Below are 22552 nucleotides of genomic sequence, written 5' to 3'. Positions count from 1 at the left end.
CAGGTCAGGGAGTGATCCTGCCCCTGTGCTGAGCTCTGGGAGGCACCTCTGGAGCGCTGTGTCCAGCTGTGTCAGAGCTTCTTGAGCAGGCCAGTGGAGGCTGTGCAGCTGAGGAAGGGCCTGGAGCATCTCGGTGCCCAGCAAAGGCTGAGGCAGCTGGGGCTGCTCAGCCTCCAGAGGAGCCCAGCTGAGAGGGAACCTCAGCCCGGGGTGTCCCCGTGTGCAGGGAGGGTCAGAGCAGGGCCAGGCTCTGCTCCGGGGGCAGCAATGGCACCAGAGGAACGGCAGGGACTGAGCCCAGGGAGCTCCCCTGCACAGTAGGCAGAACTTCCCTGGGCAGTGCCCAGCCCTGAACAGAGACCAGAGAGGGGTTGGCATCTCATCCCTGGGGATATTCCAGAGCTGTGTGCGTGTGATCCTGAGCCGTGTGCTGTGGGATGGCCCTGCTGGAGCAGGGAGGTGGTACCACCGTGCTCCCTTCCAGCCTGACCCAAACTGGAATCCCGGGGTTCTGTGGCTCGCGGAGAGGCGCCGCCGCGGTGGAACCCCGTGGGCTTCGCTGCCTCTCCGATCAGCCCCTTCCCGGTGACTGACAGCTGTCAATCACTGCGGGGGCTGCCGGCCGGCGGGGGCCGCTGTGGCGGCGGCGGAAGCGGAGGAGGAAGAGGAAGCGGCGCTTCTTGGCGGCAAGGAAAGGCGGCGGCGAGGCAGGGAGGGCAGGAGCGGCGGCGGGGAAGGGCCGGTCCCGAGGGGAGAGCTCCAGCACCGCTGCCGGAGCGACGGGAAGGAGCGGGCCGGACCCGGTGTGCGGCAGCCGAACCGCGGCAGTCCCGCCCCGCTCCCTCCCTTCCCCAGCCCCGGTGCCGCAGCCTATCCCGGCGCTCCGTCTCTCCCGGTGCGGGGATGGAGCTGGCGGGCGGCAGCACCATCTCGCTCTGGACCGTGGTGGCGGCCGTGCAGGCGCTGGAGCGCAGCGTGGCCGCACACGCGTCGCGCCTCTTCAGCCTGGAGCACCGCGCCGGCAACAGCGAGAAGAAGCACCTGGACTACGAGAAAATGGTCGGGGAGTTCGGGAACCAGCTGGAGAGCAAGTGCGCGGCGCTGGGCACCCTCGCCCAGGAGTACGGGCGGCTCCAGCGGCGCCTGGAGAACATGGAGAACCTGCTGAAGAACAGGAATCTCTGGATCCTGCGGCTGCCCCCCGGGGTGGAGGCTCCCAAGGTAACGGGTGGGTTTTTAAGGGGTCTGGGGGGTACATGGACAGCGCAGAGGCTCCTCTGGTCTTCACCTTTCCCGGTAGCCTTTCCCCATGGAAATCATTCCATGAGCTCGTGCCAAGATTTTTTCTGTCACCTGTCGTGTGAAGGCATGAAGCAGGAAGTGATTGCTCCTGTGTATTGTTATGTTCAGCTGGTTTTCTCTACAAAAGGATGAGTTGACATCTTTTTACCCACACAGGAAGTTCTTCCCCGCTCTGAGGTCCCCAATGGGATCAGGCTCCCCACAGGGGTAGTAAGAGTATTATGGAATGCACAATTCATCTCCCAAAGTTTAGCAAAGATCCAAACTGTTACTCTCAGTGTCCAGAGGATGCCCCAAGGCAGGAATTTTCTTTCCCTGACGCCTGGTAGCAGGGATAAATGGGAAGGAAGATTCTCCGTGTTCCAGGAGCAGTGCTGAGTGTCGTTTTTGGGATTGCAGGCCCCGGCTGTGGCGTTGGAAAACAATGCTGCTGGCTTTTCCACTCAGGAGTGGGAGAACCTGGAGGAGTGGCAGAGGGAGCTGTATGGAAAGGTTCTGACAGGGAAGAGAGAAGCCCTGGTCTTGCTGGGTGAGTGTCGCTGTTGGGTCAGTTATTAGCACTTCCAGACTGGCTCTGGTTAGGGAATGCTTCCCACACCTGGGAAGCAGATTTGTGGGAATGCTGTGAGGCCAGTGCCTGTGTTCAAGGACTCTCTGTGCTGCCCAGCTGTGTGTTGTAGCTGATGGAGCTGGTCTGGGGAGCACAGCTGGGTGTGTTCCTCCATGTGGATGCAGTATGGAAACATTCCTTTCCCTGTTCCTTGTCAGACGATGTCATCTCTGAACCTGCCCTCCTGTCCCGGCTCCAGGGAGGAGAAGCGCCCTGCAGTGAGGAGGAGGCGGCTCCTGGAGAGATCCCAGCAGAGCCAGGTGCAGGCAAGGGACAAGTTAAAGCTTTAATCCTGGGGGTGAGGGCTGTGTGGTGCTGGCACCAGACAGAAGCTGTCACAAGGTGATCATTCGGGTTTGCTCGGGGAGAACTTCTTGGATCTCAGAAGGAGCAGATTCAAGGGGAATAACTGAGAAAAATGTGACAGGTTTGATTTTTAGGATTAGAAATCAGGAATAAATTCTTGGCCATGAGGTTGGAGAGGCCCTGCCACAGGTTGAACTGTGGCTGCCCCATCACTGGAAGTGCCCAAGGCCATGTTGGATAGGGCTTGGAGCAACCTGGGACAGTGGAAGACAGGGAATGGAACAAGATTATCCTGAAGGTCCCTTCCAACCCAAACCCTCCTGGAATTCTGTGATCTGATTCCACAATTTCTGTCATTGGCAGAGGCTCTGCTATTTGAACTCGGTGTGAGCAGCTGGGACAGCAGAGAAGCACAGGAAAACCAGGAGGGAAGACCAGGGTTGGTTGAACCTGGGCATGGTGAGTGCTGTGGAAGGGTCTGGGCTCGAGGGTATGGAGGATCCTCTGGAACTGGGGGGAGCAGCAGGAAGCACTTTCCTGCAGGACAGAGCAGAGCTCCAAGAAGCAGGAATGGGAGGTGCTGGAGAGGTTGGCAGCAGCGTGAGTGGGTGGGCACAAACTCCCTGGGGCAGCAAGGGAGGAGTCCAGTGGTGCTGTGATAACCAGTAAAGCAGTTTCTTCTTTCCCAGTAAAGGAGTTTCCTCTTTGCCTCAGCAGACTGCAGAATTACAGAGCCGAGCTTTGCAGTCACCGTGAAGCAGGAAGAGGAGGAACATCCGTATGCAAAGGAGCAGGGAGCCATGGAGGGTGTGGAGTTCTCTGAGCTCAGTGTGGGTGAGTTCCCAGCTATCCCACAGTGTGCTGTGCTTCTGGGGATGTGGGAATCCCTGCCATTCCTGCTGTGGGACACTGTGGTGGGATGTGGGGGCTGAGGAGAAGCAGGCGAGGCAGTGGGGAGAGAGCAGGAGATGTGCTGAGGTGGGGAGTGGGCAGGAAGCCTATGGACAGTTTTATTGTTGGGAAGGTAAAGTGCTGGGAAGAAGAGGTGCTGCAGGTGAGGAGACTGGCACTCCTGGATTAAATCCATCAGAATACAAGGAATCATTGAATTGAGAACAATTCTCAAGGCCTTCTCCGTAGATGATGTTACGCCAGAGTATCAGGGGAGCTGGGCGAAGCTCTGCTCTCTGTGTCTGGAATGTGACAGTCGGGGACATAGTCCAGAAAGGAGAGGTGGAGAGCTTCTATATCAGGAAAGACAGAACATGTCCTGGAAAGGGATGGCAGAGAGGGGGACACAGCACAGGGCTGTGCCTGGTGAGCACAGCAGGAGCTGAAGGAATCCAGGAAGGAGACTTCAGCTGAGAAGGGCAAACTCAGCTATCAGAGAATGCTGGAATGGTTTGCATTGGAAGGGACCTTAAGGATCATTCCCTTCCACCCCGTGCCATGGGCAGGGACACCTTCCACTATCCCAGGGTGCTCCAAGTCCTGTCCAGCCTGGCCTTGGACACTGCCAGGGATCCAGGGGCAGCCACAGCTTCTCTGGGCACCCTGTGCCAGGGCCTCCCCACCCTCACAGGGAAGAATTCCTGTCATGTGTGTGTGAGCCCAGAAGGCTCTGCTCCCTCATGGGTCCTGTCTTGTGTCCTCCACAAGGACCTCCTTCTCTTCCTGCTCAATGTCCTGACAAGCAGTTTGGGTCTGTTCTTTAAGTGGATAAACTTAAAGCAGTGATTTTCTGTGGATTCTGGTTAAACTGTTCCTATAGTTTTTTTAACTTATTCTTTGAGCCTTCAGGGCAGCGAACTTGTTTCTGTCTCTTTGAGAAATGCTGATTAAATTTGCAGCAGTAAAGACTTGATGTTTAATAAAAATAGCATTAAGCCTGTGAAGTTCTAAAAGCTTCATTTTCAATATTCTTTATTTTTCAAATCAGTTTACCTGCTGTAAATGGTGGTTTATAGTATCACACCTTATGGATGGAGAGACAGAAGTTGACCTCAAATCATAAAAAAACAGTAGGGTTTAATTGTTTTTTATACTGTGGTGTAACCTCAGCAGGAGAACAGTTTTCGTGTATGTATCCAAAATCCAAACAGGCCTGAAGTGTAAAAATGTCTAAAAATAGGGTGTAAATAAGCTCACAACACAATTCTCACACAGATCATGTTGATCCTGCTGTCAGCAAAACATTTTCAGTGTTGTGGTCATGATAGATTGAGAGCTTGGAGCACCCTGGGATAGTGGGAGGTGTTCCTGCCCATGGCACAGGGTGGAACAGGATGAGCTTTAAGGTCCCTTCCCACCCAGACCTTTCTGGGATTCTGTAAGACCAGGATGTATTCTGGGATAAAGATGTGAAGTTGCAGCTGCCTAAAGCAGTGGAGGGACATTTGTGATTCACTTGTGACCAGAATATCCTGAATTTTATTTGGGGTCATCTCAGCAGCACTCCTGGATTATTTCGCAGGCAACCTGAAGTGCCCTTTCTGGGCTGTTTCTGTATTTTACCTGCTCCATGTTTCACCACTTTTTGAAGCTGCCTTTGATACCAGAGAAGACACAGTATTTTACACAGTCTGTCACCGTTTCTCTATTCCAGCCCAGCTCTCCTGAATTTCAGAGACAAATATATGTATTTATAACAAATCTCAGAGCTATTTTGGGATTTGTGTTGTTTGAATTGCAAAAAATAGAGCCCTGAATTCAAGACAAAATCTAAAGTGACACAGAAAGGCGCTGATTTTCCAGGACTGAGAGGAAGAATAGAAATTGTCCCTGTGCCCAGGCAGAGTGATGCTTGCAGGAATCACAGAATCATGGAATTGTTGAAGTGGAAAAGACCTCTGAGTATCAAGTCAAATCATTTCCCAGCACTGCCAAGGCCGCCACTAACCCATGTCCCCAAGTGGCACATCCACACACCTTTTAAATCCCTCCAGGGATGGGCACTCCACCCCTGCCCTGGGCAGCTGTGCCACGGATTGTCAGCCCTTTCCAGGAAGGAATTTTCCCAATATCCAACCTAAATGGATAGGGACCACAATCCCTCACAGTTCTGAAAGAATCCTCAAGTGCCTTATGGGTCTGAGAGGATCCTTCATCCCTCACGGCTCTGAGAGGACTCCAGTCCCTCACAGTTCTGAGAGGATCCCTGATCCTTCACTGCTTTGAGAGAACCCCATTCCCTCATGGCTGTGAGAGGATCCTCAATCCCTCACGGCTGTAAGATGCCCAACCTACTCACAGCTCTGACGGGACCCTGACCCCTCACAGCTCTGAGAGGGATTGCTGATCCCTCATTGCTCTGGGTGGAACTCATTCTCTCACAGCTCTGAGGGGAATCCTGTTCCATCATGGCTCTGAGGGGATTGCTGATCCCTCACAGCTCTGAGGGGATCCTCAATCCCTCATGGCTCTGGGTGGACCCTGATCCCTCATGGCTCTGAGGTGATTGCTAATCCCTCACAGCTCTGAGGGGAATCCTGTTCCATCATGGCTCTGAGGGAATCCTCATTCCCTCACAGCTTTGAGGGGTTTGCTGATCCCTCATGACCCTGAGGGAATCTTCAATCCCTCATGGCCCTGGGTGGACCCTGATCCCTCACGGCTGAGGGCAATCCTGTTCCCTCATGGCTCTGAGGGGAGTGCTGATCCCTGACAGCTCTGAGGGGATCCTGATCCCTCATTGCTGGAGGATCTTGTGCTGTCACAGCTCTGAGGGGACGCTGACCCCTCACCTGCTGCTCCCTGCAGGGCCGGACACCGCTGGACAGAACGCCCAGGCCCCGGCAGAGGGTGAGAACCAGCCGAGCGCCCGGAGCTGTGAGAACCAAGATGGGAGAGGGGATCCTGCAGAGATCTGTACTGGTGAGTGGTGTTGGGGCTGATGGGGGGAGAGGGATGTGGGGCACTGAGCACCTGCCAAGTTTTGGGGACATCTGGAGTGTGGGTGATGTTTCAGCCTGGAGAAAAGGAGGCTCAGGGGGACCTTGTGGTTCTGCACAACTCCTGACAGGAGGGGACAGCCAGGGGGGTCAGGCTGTGCTCCAGGGAACAGGGACAGGAGGAGAGGGAACAGCCTCAGGCTGGGCCAGGGGAGCTTTAGTTGGATATTGGGAAAATTCCTTCCCCAAAAGGGCTGTCCAGCCCTGGCACAGCTGCTCAGGGCAGTGGTGGAATCCCCATCTCTGGAGGGATTTAAAAGCCCTGTGGATGTGGCACTTGGGGACATGGGTCAGTGGTGGCCTTAGCAGTTCTGGGAAATGATTGGACTTGTTGACCTTAAAGGGCTTTTCCAACCTCAACAATTCCATGATTCTATGACCAGCCTCTCTCCAAGGCACTTATTGTGGCAAATGTGGTTTTCCAAATGCAGCTGTCAGGCATTTCATCCCCACCAGCCTTTCCAGGGTCTCCACCACACCCTTCTTCTCCCTCTCCTGGGAAATTCATCAGTCCCCTTGGCCAGGTCTGCACTGTAAAGATGCAGAGCACTGGCCCATCTACTTTATTTATTTTACAGACTTTTGTTTCCTTTTTTCACTAAGTTTCAAAACATATTCTCTAAGAACTCTCTTCTGATGAGTGTTTCTCTGATGGGTGAGAAGTGGTGTATGACTGAGAGGGATCGAAAAGGAAATAACAGAACTCCAGCAGCACCAAGAGAAACGAAACTCAAGGACCAGAATTCAAGTGGCTCTGGCCTCTCCTGGGGCCATGGAGAACGTGTTTTCACTTGCATGAAAATTTCATGTGTTTCTCAGGCTCAACCATCTGCTGAGGGTTTTGTAACCAACATTTCAGGTCTGTTCAGAGGCCTTGGTCAGCAGGAACTAGAACTGGAGTGAGGCCTTCTCTGGAATGTGAGCTAGAACAGAGCAGATCTGCCTGGGCTGGGCTGACAGTTGGAATTAATTTTGTATGGTATTAAAATAACACTGGTTCCTGTTAGGAGAAGACAGCATAATCCAGATTAAGCAAGAGGAAGAGTTGTGCACTGCAGATCAGGAGGAGGAGGAGGCTGCAGAAGCTCCTGGAGAGCCCTGCCCAGGTGAGTAACTGCATACCTCAGAGGAAAAATTAAACAAAGAGATTGAATTCCAGATTGTGTGATTTTTTTTTTTCTCCACCTGTGCTCATGTATTCCAAATCTTTTAGAAGTTTTGAGCAGACTTGCCAGCAGTCCCGACAGGTGAGGGCTGGTGTTGCCTTTCCATTCTCATAGACATTTTGGAATTGCGGAGTATGGGGCTGGATTTCATCCAAGTGTGGATTAGGAGATGTTTCATCCTCCCCTAAATTCCTTCAGGTTGCCTTTTCCATCCTCCCTTCCCTTCTGGGGTTTTCCTGGGTACAGGAAGAGCACACAGACCCCTCAGAAGGGCTGCAGAGCCCAGGCCCCTGTCCTTTGTCCTCTCAGTTGGAACCTCTTTGTTTTGCAAATAAACTCTGCTTTGCAAATTTTCCTCACTCTTTGCAATGGGTAGCAGTGCTGCCTGTTGGCTCCACTGAAATTGTACTTGGCTTCCTGTGTAGCAAACTGGGATTTTTAGACCTTTCCAATAGGTTTCCTTAAGAAACTGGGCTTAGGGAAGCTTGGCTTGGGGGACCAACCTCCAAATAAAGCCCAGACCAGAGCAGGTTTTCAGCCTTGTGAAATCCTGAGCTCAGGCAGGTCTGATACTCTTCTCCTGGGTTTTCTCCCTTAGCAGAGCAAGGGTTTTACGAGCCTGAGGCACCCAGTCAGACCAGGAAAGGCAATGAGATGGATGCCAGAGAGCTGCCAGGCACGGAGGGTCAGGACTTCCCAAGAGATCCTGACACAGGTGAGGATCTGGCAAAAACTCCACTGCAGGAGTTGCCCCTTAATGTCCCTTCATGTTGTGTCTTCCTTGATGCTGTGTTACTGCTGTTCATTCCCAAATTATCCGTGCTTTGTGTCTTCCCCGGTGTTTCTCAGTTGTGTAAATTCTCTCCAACGAACAGGATTTCAGACTTATGCAACGGATGTTTCATCATGGATTAAACAAGAGGAGGAGCCACCCTGCCCTAAACAGCAGGACTTGGAGAAGGAGGAAATCTCTACAGATCCAAGCACAGGTCAGTAATGGATTTCAGCTGGGATTTCAGGGACAGTAAATCTAGTTTAGAGTATTTTTTAATACTATATGAAATGTCACAGCTTTATGATGTAAACCATGAAAGAACTGGGGCAAACCTCAGTCTGATGGTTAATACTTGGTCGTAAAAATTTCGGGTTCTGTCAGCTGAAGAGGCTCCTTCCTCCCTGAGCCAGCCAAAAGCTGTCAGAGGCACTGGCTTGGGCTTGTGTTCAGGCAAGCCCAGAGCTGTGCTCAGGCTGCATGAGTTGAGTTTGTGCTGCTATTACCTGGATAAAAACCTGGCTGAGGGCTGAGCCCACAGAGTGCTGAGGAGTGACATCAGCTGGTAGCCTGTCACCAGTGGTGTCCCCAGGGGTCAGTACTGGGGCCAGCTCTGTTTAATGCCTTTATCAACAATGTGGATGAGGGGATGGAAGGCACCAGGCACTCTCAGTCCTATTTATGGACAGGATTCCCTGCCCTGAAGACTAATTTCTCACTGTCCATGCAAATTAGTTCTCTAATTTGCATTAGTTCTCTAACATGCAGTCAGTTCTTTTAGGCCCTTTCTGGAAATGGCTTGGAGCCTTTGGGAATTTTTGGTGGTCTTGATCCTCCCCCCTATAATCCATTCCCACTTCTTATCCTTATTGCTGCCTTTGTGCTGTGTTGTACTTGTTTCCAGGAGTACAGCAAGGATGTTTGTCCCAGGAATTGCTGCCCTATCTCCATGTGGCCCCTCCTTCTCTAGCCAAATCCTGTTCTTTCTCATGGCTTGTTAATCAACAGTCCTTGGTTGGCTCCATGGCCGTCCAGTTATCAGTGTTTGGGACATACACATTCCTTTATTTTCTGGGAATCGGGAGTTCTGTAGGTCTCACTTGAGTCTGCAGTTTATAGGGCCACAAGAGAGTAGGCTTTAATCACAGTGATTTTCCATCCTGGCTGCCATTCGAGTCAGTGACTCTTTGAAAGTTCAATAACAAAAATATTATTCCACTTGGGTTGTTATTCAGGCAAGAAAAATAAGGCTGTTTACTAGAAAACAAGTGCTCATTAGACAGCACTAATTCCTGGGAGCAGGGAGTGTTTCTGGTGAGCTCAGAAAGAGAGTTTTAGGCTGGATATCAGGAAAAGGCTCTTCCCCCAGAGGGTGTTGGGCACTGAACAGGCTCCCCAGGGAATGTTTGGTTTCCAGAGCTCCGAGAGTGTTTGGACAATGCTCCCAAGCACAGGGAGGGGTTGTTGGGCTGTCTGTGCAAGGCCAGGGGTGGCACTGGATGATCCATGTAGGTCTCTCCCAGCTCAGGAGATTCCATGGTTCTGTGGCTCGCTGGCTCCAGGGCCTTGCTTGGACTCTGCTCCTGGAGGTGCTCAGTGGAGTGTCTGGAGAGGAGCTGGGAGCACTGGGGTGGGACAGTGTCTGCTCTGTCACTGGGCTCAGACATCAGAGTGAGAGGCTGAATCTGAGACTGCAGCAGTGATTTTTTAATGTCGATTTTAAAAAATACACTTGTAAAAAGTCCTCTGTTTTCCTGGAGATGTTTCAGTGGATGCTGGTGCTTGGTCCCCAGCTCAGTATTAATGATGTGGCTGTGGGCTGGGAGGCACATTCCTAAGGGGACTCCTGAATTAAATGGCTCTGAAATCTCTGTTTCAGATGAAAACATGAAAAGAGACCATCCAGAGGATTGCTTTGAGAGCAAGACCTGTGACTCAGAGGCACCGGGAAGGCCTGGAGAGGGGTTTCCCAAAGATCCCAGCCATGGAGGGACATGGGACAGTCAGTGGAATTCAGAAATGATGGAAACAAACACCACCGGGAATGGGAACAGCCTTGTAGGTGACGCTCAGTATGATTTCTTTAGTGCTCAGGAAAAGAGCCTTGAAAGGAGACCGTGTGTGTACAAGTGTGAGAGAAACTCCCCACAGCAGCACCAGCCTCAGGCTCCTCAGGGAGAAGGGGAGATGTTTCCAGGCCCCACGTGTGAGAGGGTGTTCCCTCTGCTGCACCCACACCCTGGAGAGAAGGGAATGTGCCCGGGAGCTGCCCTGGGTGTGCCAGGGCCCCGCTCCGAGTGTGGACAGACTCTCCCAGGCACAGCCAGGCCCCGTGAGCAGGACAGCCTGGGCACAGAGGAGCCTGCTGAAAACGAGGAGAGCTTCCCCACGGACACGGTGGGATCCAACCCCTGCTGGGATCTGCCCCCAGCCCGGGGCAGCCCAGCCCAGCCGCACAGCCAGGGCCGGGGCAAGTCCTACATCTGCAGCGACTGTGGGAAAAACTTTGTTTGCCATTCCTGGCTCGTTAGGCACCAGACAAGTCACACGGGAGAGAGGCCCTACAAGTGCTCCAAGTGTGACAAAACCTACAGGAGGAAGGATTACCTCCTGAACCACCAGCGCCGGCACACGGGAGAGAGGCTTTTCCAGTGTCCTCTCTGCAGCAAAAGGTTTGTGCTCAAGAGGAGCCTGCTGAAGCATCAGGAAGGTCACATGCAGGACACACACATGCCGCTGGTCAGCTGGCCCTGCAGGAACATCAGGGACTCTGTGATGCACTCCCTATAGGACATCCCTCACAGTCCCCTCGGTGTCCCCTCGCTGGGCCAGGGCAGCACTCCCAGCTCTGTGCCAGACCATGGAAATGGGAGGAGGCTGTGGAACAGCCATCCCGAGCCCCTCCCAGGAAAATGGAGGTGCTTGGGGGTTATTTTCCATGTTAGAGAGCATTCACCAGTGCCTGTGGATTTGGGGAGGTGTTGGGGTCTGGAGGTACTGCTGGCTGTGAATCTATGGGGGAGAGAAACCACGACACAGAACAATTTGTGATGTGTGTTACAAAGAAGAGTTGTCTGAATAGAGAGAAAATATCTGCAATATTATCCCGGGAGTCCAGAGTCCCTGGACTGGGCTGGAAACAAGTGAGTTAAAGGTATTGATTGTCCACTAAATGAGTGAAACAGGAAACACCCACTTGGGTGAAATGCTTTGGGAAAGGAAGTGTTGTCCCTGTGGCTGCAGAGCCTGGGAGGCAGCTTATTCTCACTGTTAAATCCTGGGGCTCCATGCTGCTGAACCCCAAGGGAGAATTACAGAAGGATGAGATCCTTACTGGGAGTTGTAAAATGGCCAGGGAGCCTGGAATATGGTTTCAGTTTTACACAGCCTTAAAGTTGTGTTGCATTTATTTTACCACACTTTTTACCGATCTTCTGTGTTTGTTCAATTCTCCAAATCCTGTGAAAGCAGAACATGGAGATGCTGCAGAAATCTGGGAAACAAGGGGTTAACGAGCTGCTATGTCCCAAACACAGATAATGGGATCTCCTGGAGAGGGGACATGTGGAGCTAGGGCAGCTCTGCTTCTCCAGCCTCCTCCTTTGGCTGTGTTCCTCTCCCAAGTGGAAAGAAGCTCCCAAGGTTTGTAGATGTGCATGGTGAAAAAGGAGTGACAGATGTCAGAGGGGTCCAGGAAAGCTCACCAAGTTTTATTAGCAAATTCCACACTCAGCACGGGAATTGGTACTTCTGCCCTTGTGGTAGTGAAAGAAATAAAAAGGTAAAAGAAAAGAGGGAAGAGAGAGATCAGAGAGGAGAAGAGGAGGAGATCACCCAGCTCCAGCAGTGATCCAACTAAGAGCATCCAGGATCCCAGAGGTGCCCCTGTGAACCCTGTATCACCTTTTTATAGCCAAGTTTTCCCTGCCCTGGGGCTATTTTTTACACTTTTGATGCAATCAAGTCAGCAGAGACAGTCCATCCCTCTGGATCCTTCTAGAAATGGGTCAGGGGGTCTTTGGTGGTTTCGATCCCCTCCAAATCGGTCAGTTTTTTTTACACTCATGCCTTGTGTTGCTCCATGCTGTGCTTATCTCCAGGAGCCAGAAAAAGGGTGTTTGTCCCAGAAAAGTGCTGCCCCACCTCCGTGTGCTGCTGTTCTCCACCCCAATCCCATCCTTTCCCATCTGCATGGCGAACTCTGTGTCGCACACAACAGTCCTTGGCTGGCTCCGTGGCTGTCGGTGTTTGGGACACACACACAGGTCTCCTGACCTTCTACAGAATCCAAAGTGATAAACTCAGGCCTGAAAAATTAGCAGCTTGGGACTCTTAATTGCTTCAGCAGAATGCAGGGAAAGAAAATTACTGGAGATTTTAGATAGGAAAAAGCGTGGTAGAGAAACAAGACCCGAGAGAGGAAATAGAAGGGAGGAAAATAGCTGAATTACTGCTGCCATTGAAAATAGAGCAGCTGCAGAAACAGTTACAGGAAGAAAAGGAGGAAGAAAACACCAAAATTGAAAAAATCGGAGGGGCCAAAAATATCAGAGGGTCTTGCTCTGCAGCCACAGCCTGTTCCAGTTTGTCCCTTGTTATCCTGTTTGGGACACAGCAGCACATTAACTCCTTGGAGCCTGGGATGCTACACCCCTGGGCACTGCCCACACAGTGTTGGGCCCCACAGCTCTTAATGGGGCCAACTCAGCTGGAACTCCAGAAATTCCCTTTCCTGCCTCTGCAGGGATTTGCCATTGTGGTACGTTAATAATTTTTAAATCAAGGAGTGCAGGTGCTGCATGGAGTCAGCACACTGTAGCCTCTGGAATTCTCTTGGGGTTAAGGTTGGCAGATTCCTGCTTCTCACCCAGGAGCCATAAATTAAGCTGAGCAGTTTGGCACAGGAGCATTTGCTCCAGGGATTTTAACTCCTTGCCCTCCGGGTCCTACACCAGCATCGTGCCATGCTATATTTGAATATTGTGCTTCCGTGTCTATTAGAAATTTTATTGTTGACAAGAACCAGCGGGAATCTGAATGTCCAGGCCATTATTCTGGCTGCATGGATACAATTCCACTTGCTGGATGTCTGGGCATTAAGGAAATTTCCCTGTCTGACCATCCAGGAGCCACTCTGGAGTCACAGCTGAGCATCACCTGAGCTGAGACCAGCTCACCTGAGCCGCTGGGTCCCTGTTTGACCGCACACCACACAGGTTTCCTCACCGACTCCATCCCAGCTTTCCCACAGCAGAGCTTCGGGCACCTGCATCCTTAATTGAATCATGACACAGCAACAGGGTAACAGCTCAAGGTGGTGCCTCCAAGGAGCGATCCCAAGCAAAGGAATTCCACCCCCCACCTTCCCCCCCGGCTTTTCTCGCCTCAGTCTAAACCGAAAATCCGGGATGATCAGCTCCTGCTGTGTCCCTGAGTGTGCCTGGCCGCGCCCTTTGTTATGGAAAGGTCGGGCAGCTCCCGGCCTTTGGCCTCGGGCTCCTGATTGTTCCCCTCGGCAGCGCCCGGGATGCTCTTGCAAATCAACCACCTGGCTCGGATCAAACGGATTCATTTTTCACACTCCATTTCCCGCTCCGCCCCCGCGGTCCAGGGTGTAGGAGGAGATAAGGGGTGATCTTTCCCCGGTTCTCGGCATCACCCCTGGTTTCCATCCCGTTCTTCAGGGGACACAACTAATTTTCTAATCCGTGCAGCTGTAGCCTCCAGGGCTCCAAGGAGTTAAGGCGCTGCTGTGTCCCAAACACTGATAAGGAGCAGGACAGAACAGGATGTGGCTGGAGAGGGGGCACGGCAGATAGGGCGGCGCTGTTCCAGCTCCTCCTCCGGGAGGAGACACAACAAACACACGGCAAGGCTGGCGGGGAAGCCACCGGGCAGATCCGCAGGGTGGGACCAGGATCATCAGAACCACTCCGCCCAAGTTCTAGAAAGGTCCGGGAGGAGAACTGCGCACACTCCGTCATTTGCATGGGAGGTGGGAAACGTGATCGCGGGGCGGGGAAAGCTTACCCTTGGAAAGGTGTCCCGCCGCATGGCTCGGACCTGCACAGCTCGGGCACTCTGAGCGCCGCTGGAGCCAGGACTGGTGATGTTTCCCGACCTCTCCCCTTTCCCTGCTTTCTTTTTAATTTACTAACAGAACGTAAGGGGCTAGCTCATCCCAATTTCCGCGCCAAGTGTATAATTTACTAATCAAACTTCGTAGCTCTTTTGGGGCCTTCCGGCTTTTGTCGCGCCTTTTGAACCCCGGGCGTCTCCATGCCCGAGGAGCTTCCCTGCCCTTTGGAGCGGGACACGGCAGCTGCTCCTTAAACATCCTCCTTCAGAGGCTTTTTGCTCATGTTTAGGATCCCTCGAGGGAGTGAGCCGGACGTGTCGTGGCCTTGCAAGGACGCGATTTATTCCTTTTACTAATAAGAGTCTGGATTTGTCACCTGTCACCTTCTCGGTGGCGTCGTGGGGAAAATATAGCGAAGCAGCAGTGCGTGAGACAGGGAAGAGCCTGTTTGGGTCACAGCTCCTTCACTTTTCCTTAAAGGAAACTTCCTTAAAGGGCCATATTTGCGTGCGTTTCTGCTTCAGTTTTGTCAGGATGTTTGATTCGTTCGCTGGAAATTTCAGGGGTTTTAATTAAAATTGTCAAATGCCACGGGGAGCTGCGCAGCGAGAGGGGAAGGGAGGAGCGAGGCTGAGGGCAGAGGGGGAACTGTGCGGCTGACACCCCACAAATCCCAGGTTTCGAGGCGTCTTTGCTTTGGGAAGAAACGGGAGCAATGGAGGGGAGCAGCGGGGAGGTGGGGGCTGGTCCCTGGGGCTGCCTGCGCTCCTGCCGGGGGAGGTTTCTTCCGGGACCCCGCTCCGAGATGGCGAATCCCCCGTCCCGCTGCCGGTGCTCGGTGAGGGGTGCCGGGGCTGGGGCTCCGTCCCGCTGCCGGTGCTCGGTGAGGGGTGCGGGGGCTCGGTCCCCGTCCCGCTGCCGGTGCTCGGTGAGGGGTGCGGGGGCTCGGTCCCCGTCCCGCTGCCGGTGCTCGGTGAGGGGTGCGGGGCTCGGTCCCCGTCCCGCTGCTCAGTGAGGGGTGCGGGGCTCGGTCCCCGTCCCGCTGCTCAGTGAGGGGTGCGGGGCTCGGTCCCCGTCCCGCTGCTCGGTGAGGGGTGCGGGGCTCGGTCCCCGTCCCGCTGCTCGGTGAGGGGTGCGGGGCTCGGTCCCCGTCCCGCTGCTCGGTGAGGGGTGCGGGGCTCGGTCCCCGTCCCGCTGCTCGGTGAGGGGTGCGGGGCTCGGTCCCCGTCCCGCTGCTCGGTGAGGGGTGCGGGGCTCGGTCCCCGTCCCGCTGCTCGGTGAGGGGTGCGGGGCTCGGTCCCCGTCCCGCTGCTCGGTGAGGGGTGCGGGGCTCGGTCCCCGTCCCGCTGCTCGGTGAGGGGTGCGGGGCTCGGTCCCCGTCCCGCTGCCGGTGCTCAGTGAGGGGTGCGGGGCTCGGTCCCCGTCCCGCTGCCGCTGCTCGGCGGAGGTTCCCGCGGTTCCCGCCCCGCCGCCGTTGCCGTGACAACAAGAGGACGCCGCTGGTAATCCCCGCCTCCCTTCCTGCCTCGCCCAATCAGCGCCCCCTTTGCCCCGCGCGCTGGCCAATGGGGATGAGAGCATCTGCCCGCCTCTGCCTCGTGCAGGCCGCCGCGCGCCGGGGTGTGGGCGGAGCCGGGGGCAGCAGACCAATGGCGTGCGGGGAATGGTTAGGGCTGAGTTCCGATTGGCTGCTGCTGCGGCTTGGCGCGGCCGAGGAGGAGGAAGAAGAAGATGGCGACGCAGCGTGGTGGTGAGCGGGGGACGCTGGGGGTCCCGCGGCCCTTCCCGGGGCGCAGACCCGGTTCCGGCCTCCCCGCTACAGCCCTGGGGCGCCTTCTCAAGGACCCCGACCCCGCCGCACCGGGAGGGCAGCGCCGGTACCTGCTTCCCCCACAGCCGTGGGACGGGGGCAGAGGCACAGACACCACCGGGTGTGCAGGGAGCGGGAACGGGGCTGGGCTGGAATGGTTTGTGTTGAAAGGGACGTGGAAGGTCATTCAGTGCCACCCCCTGCTGTGGGCAGAGAAGCTGTGGCTTCTCTGGGCAACCTGGGCCAGGGCGTCCCCACCCTCCCAGCCAGGAATTCCTTCCCAATATCCCATCTCTGTTTCAGTTTAAAGTCATTCTGGTAGCATAGGGTTAAAATATTTCTAAAATCGTGGAGTGGGCATTGTCTTCACTGCATTGTCTTTGCTAAATTATGTGAACCTACACCTGCATACCCACCTTTATAGTAGATGACGAAGTTAGATGTGATGATTGCTTAGTAAATACTGGGCATTGTCTTTGCTAAATCATGTGAACTTGCACCTGTGTGCCCACCTGTATAGTAGATCAGAAATATTGTGGGAAGAGGGGCCTTAAAGTCATGCTTGGGTGAAAACAATATACACCCAATAGAACAATATCAAGTTAATGACTAACATACGATTATACAACAGTTATGTAAAGAAAGGGTATAAAATGTGTCCACTTTGAATCCACCTCGGAGTCAGATTTGGATTTGTCTGTACCCCTGATTCCCAGAGCTCTTCAAATGAAAGCACCTGCATATAATCATCCAGTGATTATGTGTTTCTATGCTAACAATTCCCCATTGGCCTGTCCCTCTATCCCTTGTCCCCAGTCCCTCTGCAGCTCTCCTGGAGCCCCTTCAGGCCCTGGCAGGAGCTCTGAGCTCTCCCTGGATCCTTCCCTTCTCCAGGTGAACGTTCCCAGCTCTCCCAGCCTGGCTCCAGCCCTGGAGCAGCTCCATGGTCTCCTCTGGACTCTCCAACACATCCCTGCCCTTCTGAGGAGTTGATGCTCTACTCTGTCCCAAACTCCCATAACAAGCACGTTAGAACAGGATGTGAGAAAGAGATGGGAAAACTTCCCCATGGAAGGTGCCCTCAGGACCAGATCTGTGCTGGAGTCAGGACTGGTGATCTCCTTCCCTCTCCCATCTGATCTCCGTCTCTCTCTTCCCTCTTTTCCCTCACTCTTTTATTTTCCTTACTACCAGAAGATTAGGGCAAAAATACCAATTTCTGTGCTGAGTGTTTGGTTTACTAATCAAGCTCTGTGATCTTCTTTTGGAGCCTCTGATCCTCGTTCCTTTTTGACTACAGGGAATCTGCAAACCTTGGGATCTCCCTCCTCTTTGGAGCAGGATGCAGCAGGATCCCTGGATGGGTTATTCCCTGTTTCAATGTTCCTGTCCAAAGATCTCCTCACTGATTGACACCCCTGAGAATCTCCTCTGATATGGGGGATCCCTTTGCACACCCCCAACCTTCATTTTCCAGGAGTTATTTGTCTCTAGGCCCTTTGCTGTGTGCTGGATAACCTTTGGAGCACAGGAGGATCCCTCATGGATACACAAGTAAATGAAGATCATGTCTGTGTGCACCCAGCAGGGGTTAATTAAATGTAAATCTGCATATTCAGAGGGCATTAAGCTGATTTTAATTTTTTTTTTTCCTTTTTCAGATTGTTGATTTGAAGCAGTTGGGAAAGACCTGGCTCCTCTCCACGGGGAGCTCCTGTGAGGAGTTCAGCCCCGTGCTTCACTCACTCACCTCAGCTCTTCCTCTTTGCCAAAACCATGGCGTTTTCAGAGAAATTTAGACCTTTTTGGGGCTGAGGGTGATCAGGAACTCCCTAAACTTCCTTCCTGGTGTGGTTTTGGGGGTTTCCCCCCCGTTCCCACCGCGCGACAATGGTTTGTTGCGCAGCCCTGAACTGCCGGAATGCCACGAGCGGCGTCTCCAAGAACACCTCCGTCAGTTTTTTTAGCTTCCCCTTAAAAAACAAAGCCCTCCTGGAGCAGTGGATCCAAAACATGGGCCGGGACATGGACACTCCCTCCAAACACCAGCGCCTCTGCTCGGCGCATTTCGAGGAGAGCTGCTTCGAGAGTCCTTTCCAAATGCGCAAGACCCGGCGCCTGCTGAAGGATGCTGTTCCCACGAAATTCATCCTGGGGGCAGGTGGCAAGTGGCTCGTGGGGACTCCCCAGGGTTGCTGCAGCGTGGTGTGGAGCAACAGCCAAAAACGGATCCGGAATCCCAAGAACTACGGGGTGATTGAGGGGTTGGGTAGTGGGGATACGTTAAATTAAATAAAAGGGAGATCTGTGTGTAAAGCTTTGGAGGCGGCTTGGAAAAATATCCCTTAGAGGGCCTAATTAATAATAATAATAATTATGATATTGTTATTCCCTAATAATAAGCTTTCATTACGAGGGAGGAGCTTTTCCAGCCAGTCTGACAGATCATGGCAGTGCCTCAGGGTTTATTTAAAAAACTGAATTATTTTATTTTTCATTGAAGGAAGAGCCACATTCCCTGAGGGGGCTGGGCATGGATGCTGACCATGGATATCTTTTTTTATGACTAATTTGTGACCCAGTTGTTAGAGAAAAACATTGTTCTGGCTGAGTCACATAATTTTAAAGCCTTTTCTTTCATTCTGGATTAACAGTAGAAGGTTCTTATGTAAAATCCTTCATTAATATGCTGCTTACACATAACACAGACATTGCTGAGAGCAGCTGGGAGGTGCCCACGTGTTTAAACTGTTGGGAAAAGAGGGTTTTCAGGGATTCACAGCTCCCCAGCAGCACTGACTGTGGAACATTCTGCTTTTTAGGGTCCTGGGATGTTTCCTCAGTGGCCACGTCTGGAGGATTGGCAGAATGAATTTTGGAAGCAACTGCTAAAGGAGAAATGTGGATCTGTGATCACACTGGGAAAAGGTCAGTTTTCCCTCTCCAAAGGGAAATGTGCTGGGTCTGGCCTGGCTCTTGTCACTCCTCAATTCCCTGGATTTTTAGAGAATTAACCCTTAATACTTGTGAGTCTGTGAGAGATAAGAAGCTCCATAATTTTCCTTTGAAAGGTTGAAGGACAGTTTAGGATCCCTGGGAATGCATGTGCCAACAAAAACCAGGAGCAAGGAGTGGGAAAGGTTTAGGTACAGGAGCTGCAGTGACACACGGGGTCATTAATCCTGTACCCTCACTAATTGCAGTGAACTTGGGTTTTCCTCATCCCCAGACCCTGATGTATGTTTGGCTTTGGGATTCACTGAAGAGAGCCAAACTGTTTTGGGGCAGAAGTAGTAAAATAACTTGAATGATGCCTAGAAAATGAAGACATCTTCTTAATTAGCTTTAAATGCCATGAAGTCACTGATATTTTAGATTTGAAGCTGTGAGCTCTCCCCAGCTCTTCAGCATTAAGGTAATTACTTGGATTCCTAGAAGAACTTTCTGAGATTGGGGGCTTTGCACAAGGAGGAATTAGCTGGGAAAAAGACAGGACTGAGCCATAAAATCCAGCACCAGGTGGCTGAATTTGGGGTTAAGGCTCAAATCTGAGACCTTCCAATTTCCAACATTTAATTTTCAACCTTCCAGGTGTAATTCCTGGAATATTTTATAAAAGTTGGAGCACAGATCTTGTTCACCTGCACCCTGGACACACTTTTAGATACCTGAGCAGCTGCTGCTGTTCCCTCCTCGTTGGATCTTTTCCTGGAATAACAGAGATGCTCTTTAGAGAGTGGGTGATGCTGGCGTTTGCTGGAAGACCATCAGGGTGAATTATGGATAACCATCATTCCCATGTTCTTTCTATTCCTTGTTCAGTTTGTCCTGTTTGCAAAACCAGTATCCCAGCAGGAAGAGCAGTAAAGGTCGAAGATCCACAGGATTTGGAGGAAAGGAAAACTCCTGCCAGCCTCAGCACAGGTGTGTGGTAGTGTGGGAATCAACTGGCAGCACCTTGAGCTTGGTAGGATTGGAGGGAGGGAGGATTCCAGCTCATCCTTGATTTTTTTTTTTTTTTTTTTAACCCAAAACTTGGTGGTTTTGTCCAGAAGCAGTGAATTGGGAATTGTTTGAGAATCTCCCTTTGGAGATCTATGTTCTGTTCCATGGGATAAAGGGAATGTTTGGAATCTCCTCATTCCAGGCCATGGTGGTGCCGTGATCAGAGCCAAACCGCAGGGTGCAGGAGGCACAAAATGGCAGGGAGCATCCTCGGGATCGTCCTCGGGAGCATCCTCGGGAGCATCCTCGGGAGCATCCTTGGGAGCTTCCTCGGGAGCATCCTTGGGAGCTTCCTCGGGAGCATCCTTGGGAGCTTCCTCGGGAGCTTTCTCGGGAGCATCCTTGGGAGCTTCCTCGGGAGCATCCTTGGGAGCTTCCTTGGGAGCTTTCTCGGGAGCATCCTTGGGAGCTTCCTCGGGAGCATCCTTGGGAGCTTTCTCGGGAGCATCCTTGGGAGCTTCCTCGGGAGCTTTCTCGGGAGCATCCTTGGGAGCTTCCTCGGGAGCATCCTTGGGAGCTTTCTCGGGAGCATCCTTGGGAGCTTTCTCGGGAGCATCCTTGGGAGCTTCCTCGGGAGCATCCTTGGGAGCTTCCTCGGGAGCATCCTGGGGAGCTTCCTCGGGAGCATCCTTGGGAGCTTCCTCGGGAGCATCCTTGGGAGCTTCCTCGGGAGCATCCTTGGGAGCTTTCTCGGGAGCATCCTTGGGAGCTTTCTCGGGAGCATCCTTGGGAGCTTTCTCGGGAGCATCCTTGGGAGCTTTCTCGGGAGCATCCTTGGGAGCTTTCTCGGGAGCATCCTTGGGAGCTTTCTCGGGAGCATCCTTGGGAGCTGGGAGCATCCTTGGGAGCCCTCGGGAGCATCCTTGGGAGCTTCCTCGGGAGCATCCTTGGGAGCTTCCTCGGGAGCATCCTTGGGAGCTTCCTCGGGAGCATCCTTGGGAGCTTCCTCGGGAGCATCCTTGGGAGCTTCCTCGGGAGCATCCTTGGGAGCTTCCTCGGGAGCTTTCTCGGGAGCTTTCTCGGGAGCATCCTCGGGAGCTTTCTCGGGAGCTTTCTCGGGAGCATCCTCGGGAGCATCCTCGGGAGCTTCCTCGGGAGCTTCCTCGGGAGCATCCTCGGGAGCATCCTTGGGAGCATCCTCGGGAGCATCCTCGGGAGCATCCTTGGGATCGTCCTCGGGAGCATCCTTGGGATCGTCCTCGGGAGCATCCTCGGGATCGTCCTCGGGAGCATCCTCGGGATCGTCCTCGGGAGCATCCTCGGGATTGTCCTCGGGAGCATCCTCGGGATCGTCCTCGGGAGCATCCTCGGGATCGTCCTCGGGAGCATCCTCGGGATCGTCCTCGGGAGCATCCTCGGGAACATCCCAAGACCTTCACAGCCGCAGCTCAGACCTGGGGGAAGCATCAACAAGTCACCACCATCCAGCCCCAAACCCAGCAAACCCCACAGGAACGGGAAGCAGCAGCAGCAGCAGCAGCAACGCCGTGGCGTGGGGCACCCTGGACGAGTTCAAGCAGTTCCTGCTGTACCACCGGCGGCTCCCCGCGGAGGCCGAGGTGCCGTGGTTCATCTGCAATGAGTGCGGCAAGAGCTTCGCCCGGCACGCCTACCTGCTGTGGCACCAGCGCAGCCACGCCAGCCAGTGGCCCCACGCCTGCGCCGAGTGCGGCCGCCGCTTCCTGGAGAAATCCGAGCTCCACAGCCACCTCCGTACACATTTCCGCATCATCCGCGTGCCGCATGCTTTCCCGGGGTAGAGCTGCTCCGGGCGGGTGGGAAAAACCCCGCTCCAGCCACGGGTGGTGGGATGTAGTCCTGGGTGGATTAGAGGGAAGTTTGGGGATAAGGCAGTTTTCTGGAATTGAATTGAGTTTTGGTTCAGGTTGGTTCTGGCCTAATAGTTGTTGGTTAGGGCCTGATGTTCATTAGTGGCTGGATAATTCCTGTTGTTCTTACCAGGCTCCATCCAGCCCCTTCTTGGAGCAGGAGATGAATAGAGAACCATTGGTTGTACCAAAAATGACATTAACAAAACCTTGTGCACCAAACAGATCCAGAGTTGCACAGAGAAACACTGGAAGTTTTCAGGGATGAAAAATGGAGAATCGAGTTCTGGTTCGGGTTTGTTCTGGCCTAATAGTTATGGGTTAGGGCCTGATGTTAATTAGTGGCTGGATAATTCCTGTTCTTACCAGGCTCCATCCAGCCCCTTCTTGGAGCAGGAGATGAATAGAGAACCATTGTTTGTACCAAAAGTGGCATTAACAAAACCCTGTGCACCAAACAAATCCAGAGTAGCACAGAGAAACACTGGAAGTTTTCAGGGATGAAAAATTGAGAATAGAGTTTTGGTTCAGGTTGGTTCTGGCCTAATAGTTGTTGGTTAGGGCCTGATGTTCATTAGTGGCTGGATAATTCCTGTTGTTCTTATCAGGCTCCATCCAGCCCCTTCTTGGAGCAGGGGATGGATAAAGAACTGTTGGTTGTACCAAAAGTGACATTAACAAAACCCTGTGCACCAAACAAATCCAGAGTAGCACAGAGAAACA

At 53.2% G+C, this 22552-nt stretch overlaps 2 protein-coding genes across 4 annotated transcripts; both read left to right on the top strand.

Annotated features, from left to right (window-relative positions):
* Positions 1-492: 492 nt before the first annotated feature.
* LOC146440664 (uncharacterized) lies at positions 493-11523 on the top strand. 3 transcript variants are annotated; one of them, XM_085050045.1, is made up of 10 exons: positions 493-1221; positions 1702-1831; positions 2071-2172; positions 2582-2677; positions 2936-3052; positions 5978-6091; positions 7176-7274; positions 7933-8049; positions 8210-8323; positions 9986-11523. In XM_085050045.1, exons 1-10 carry the CDS (start codon positions 904-906, stop codon positions 10894-10896), a joined length of 2118 nt encoding a protein of 705 aa, XP_084906171.1. In that variant the 5' UTR covers positions 493-903; the 3' UTR covers positions 10897-11523. The 3 variants fall into 3 exon arrangements, with proteins under 3 accessions (XP_084906171.1, XP_084906172.1, XP_084906170.1); XM_085050046.1 differs by having other exon boundaries at positions 2933-3052; positions 7936-8049; XM_085050044.1 differs by having other exon boundaries at positions 2933-3052.
* A 116-nt stretch (positions 11524-11639) lies between these two features.
* LOC146440663 (uncharacterized) lies at positions 11640-22552 on the top strand. The gene is made up of 6 exons (XM_085053926.1): positions 11640-14058; positions 17657-18248; positions 18818-18923; positions 19818-19919; positions 20143-20835; positions 20931-22552. Exons 2-6 carry the CDS (start codon positions 17886-17888, stop codon positions 21758-21760), a joined length of 2094 nt encoding a protein of 697 aa, XP_084910052.1. The 5' UTR covers positions 11640-14058; positions 17657-17885; the 3' UTR covers positions 21761-22552.

The sequence above is a fragment of the Lichenostomus cassidix genome, chromosome 2, assembly GCF_008360975.1.
Source record: "Lichenostomus cassidix isolate B80296 chromosome 2, HeHo_3.0, whole genome shotgun sequence".
NCBI classification, from domain to species: Eukaryota; Metazoa; Chordata; class Aves; order Passeriformes; family Meliphagidae; genus Lichenostomus; species Lichenostomus cassidix.
Note: the sequence above shows the minus strand (reverse complement) of the source record. Positions and strands in the feature narration are given on the sequence as shown.

What these genes read in the sequence shown, in the direction of transcription:
- LOC146440664 (XM_085050044.1), top strand. Translation starts at nt 904, where the DNA reads ATGGAGCTGGCGGGCGGCAGCACCATCTCGCTCTGGACCGTGGTGGCG. An exon ending in GTTGGTTGAACCTGGGCATG is followed by an intron (nt 2,678 to 2,932) that starts GTGAGTGCTGTG and finishes TCTTTGCCTCAG; the next exon opens with CAGACTGCAGAATTACAGAG. An exon ending in CCCAAGAGATCCTGACACAG is followed by an intron (nt 8,050 to 8,209) that starts GTGAGGATCTGG and finishes TCCAACGAACAG; the next exon opens with GATTTCAGACTTATGCAACG.
- LOC146440663 (XM_085053926.1), top strand. Translation starts at nt 17,886, where the DNA reads ATGGTTTGTTGCGCAGCCCTGAACTGCCGGAATGCCACGAGCGGCGTC. An exon ending in GGAATCCCAAGAACTACGGG is followed by an intron (nt 18,249 to 18,817) that starts GTGATTGAGGGG and finishes TCTGCTTTTTAG; the next exon opens with GGTCCTGGGATGTTTCCTCA. An exon ending in TGTGATCACACTGGGAAAAG is followed by an intron (nt 18,924 to 19,817) that starts GTCAGTTTTCCC and finishes TTCCTTGTTCAG; the next exon opens with TTTGTCCTGTTTGCAAAACC.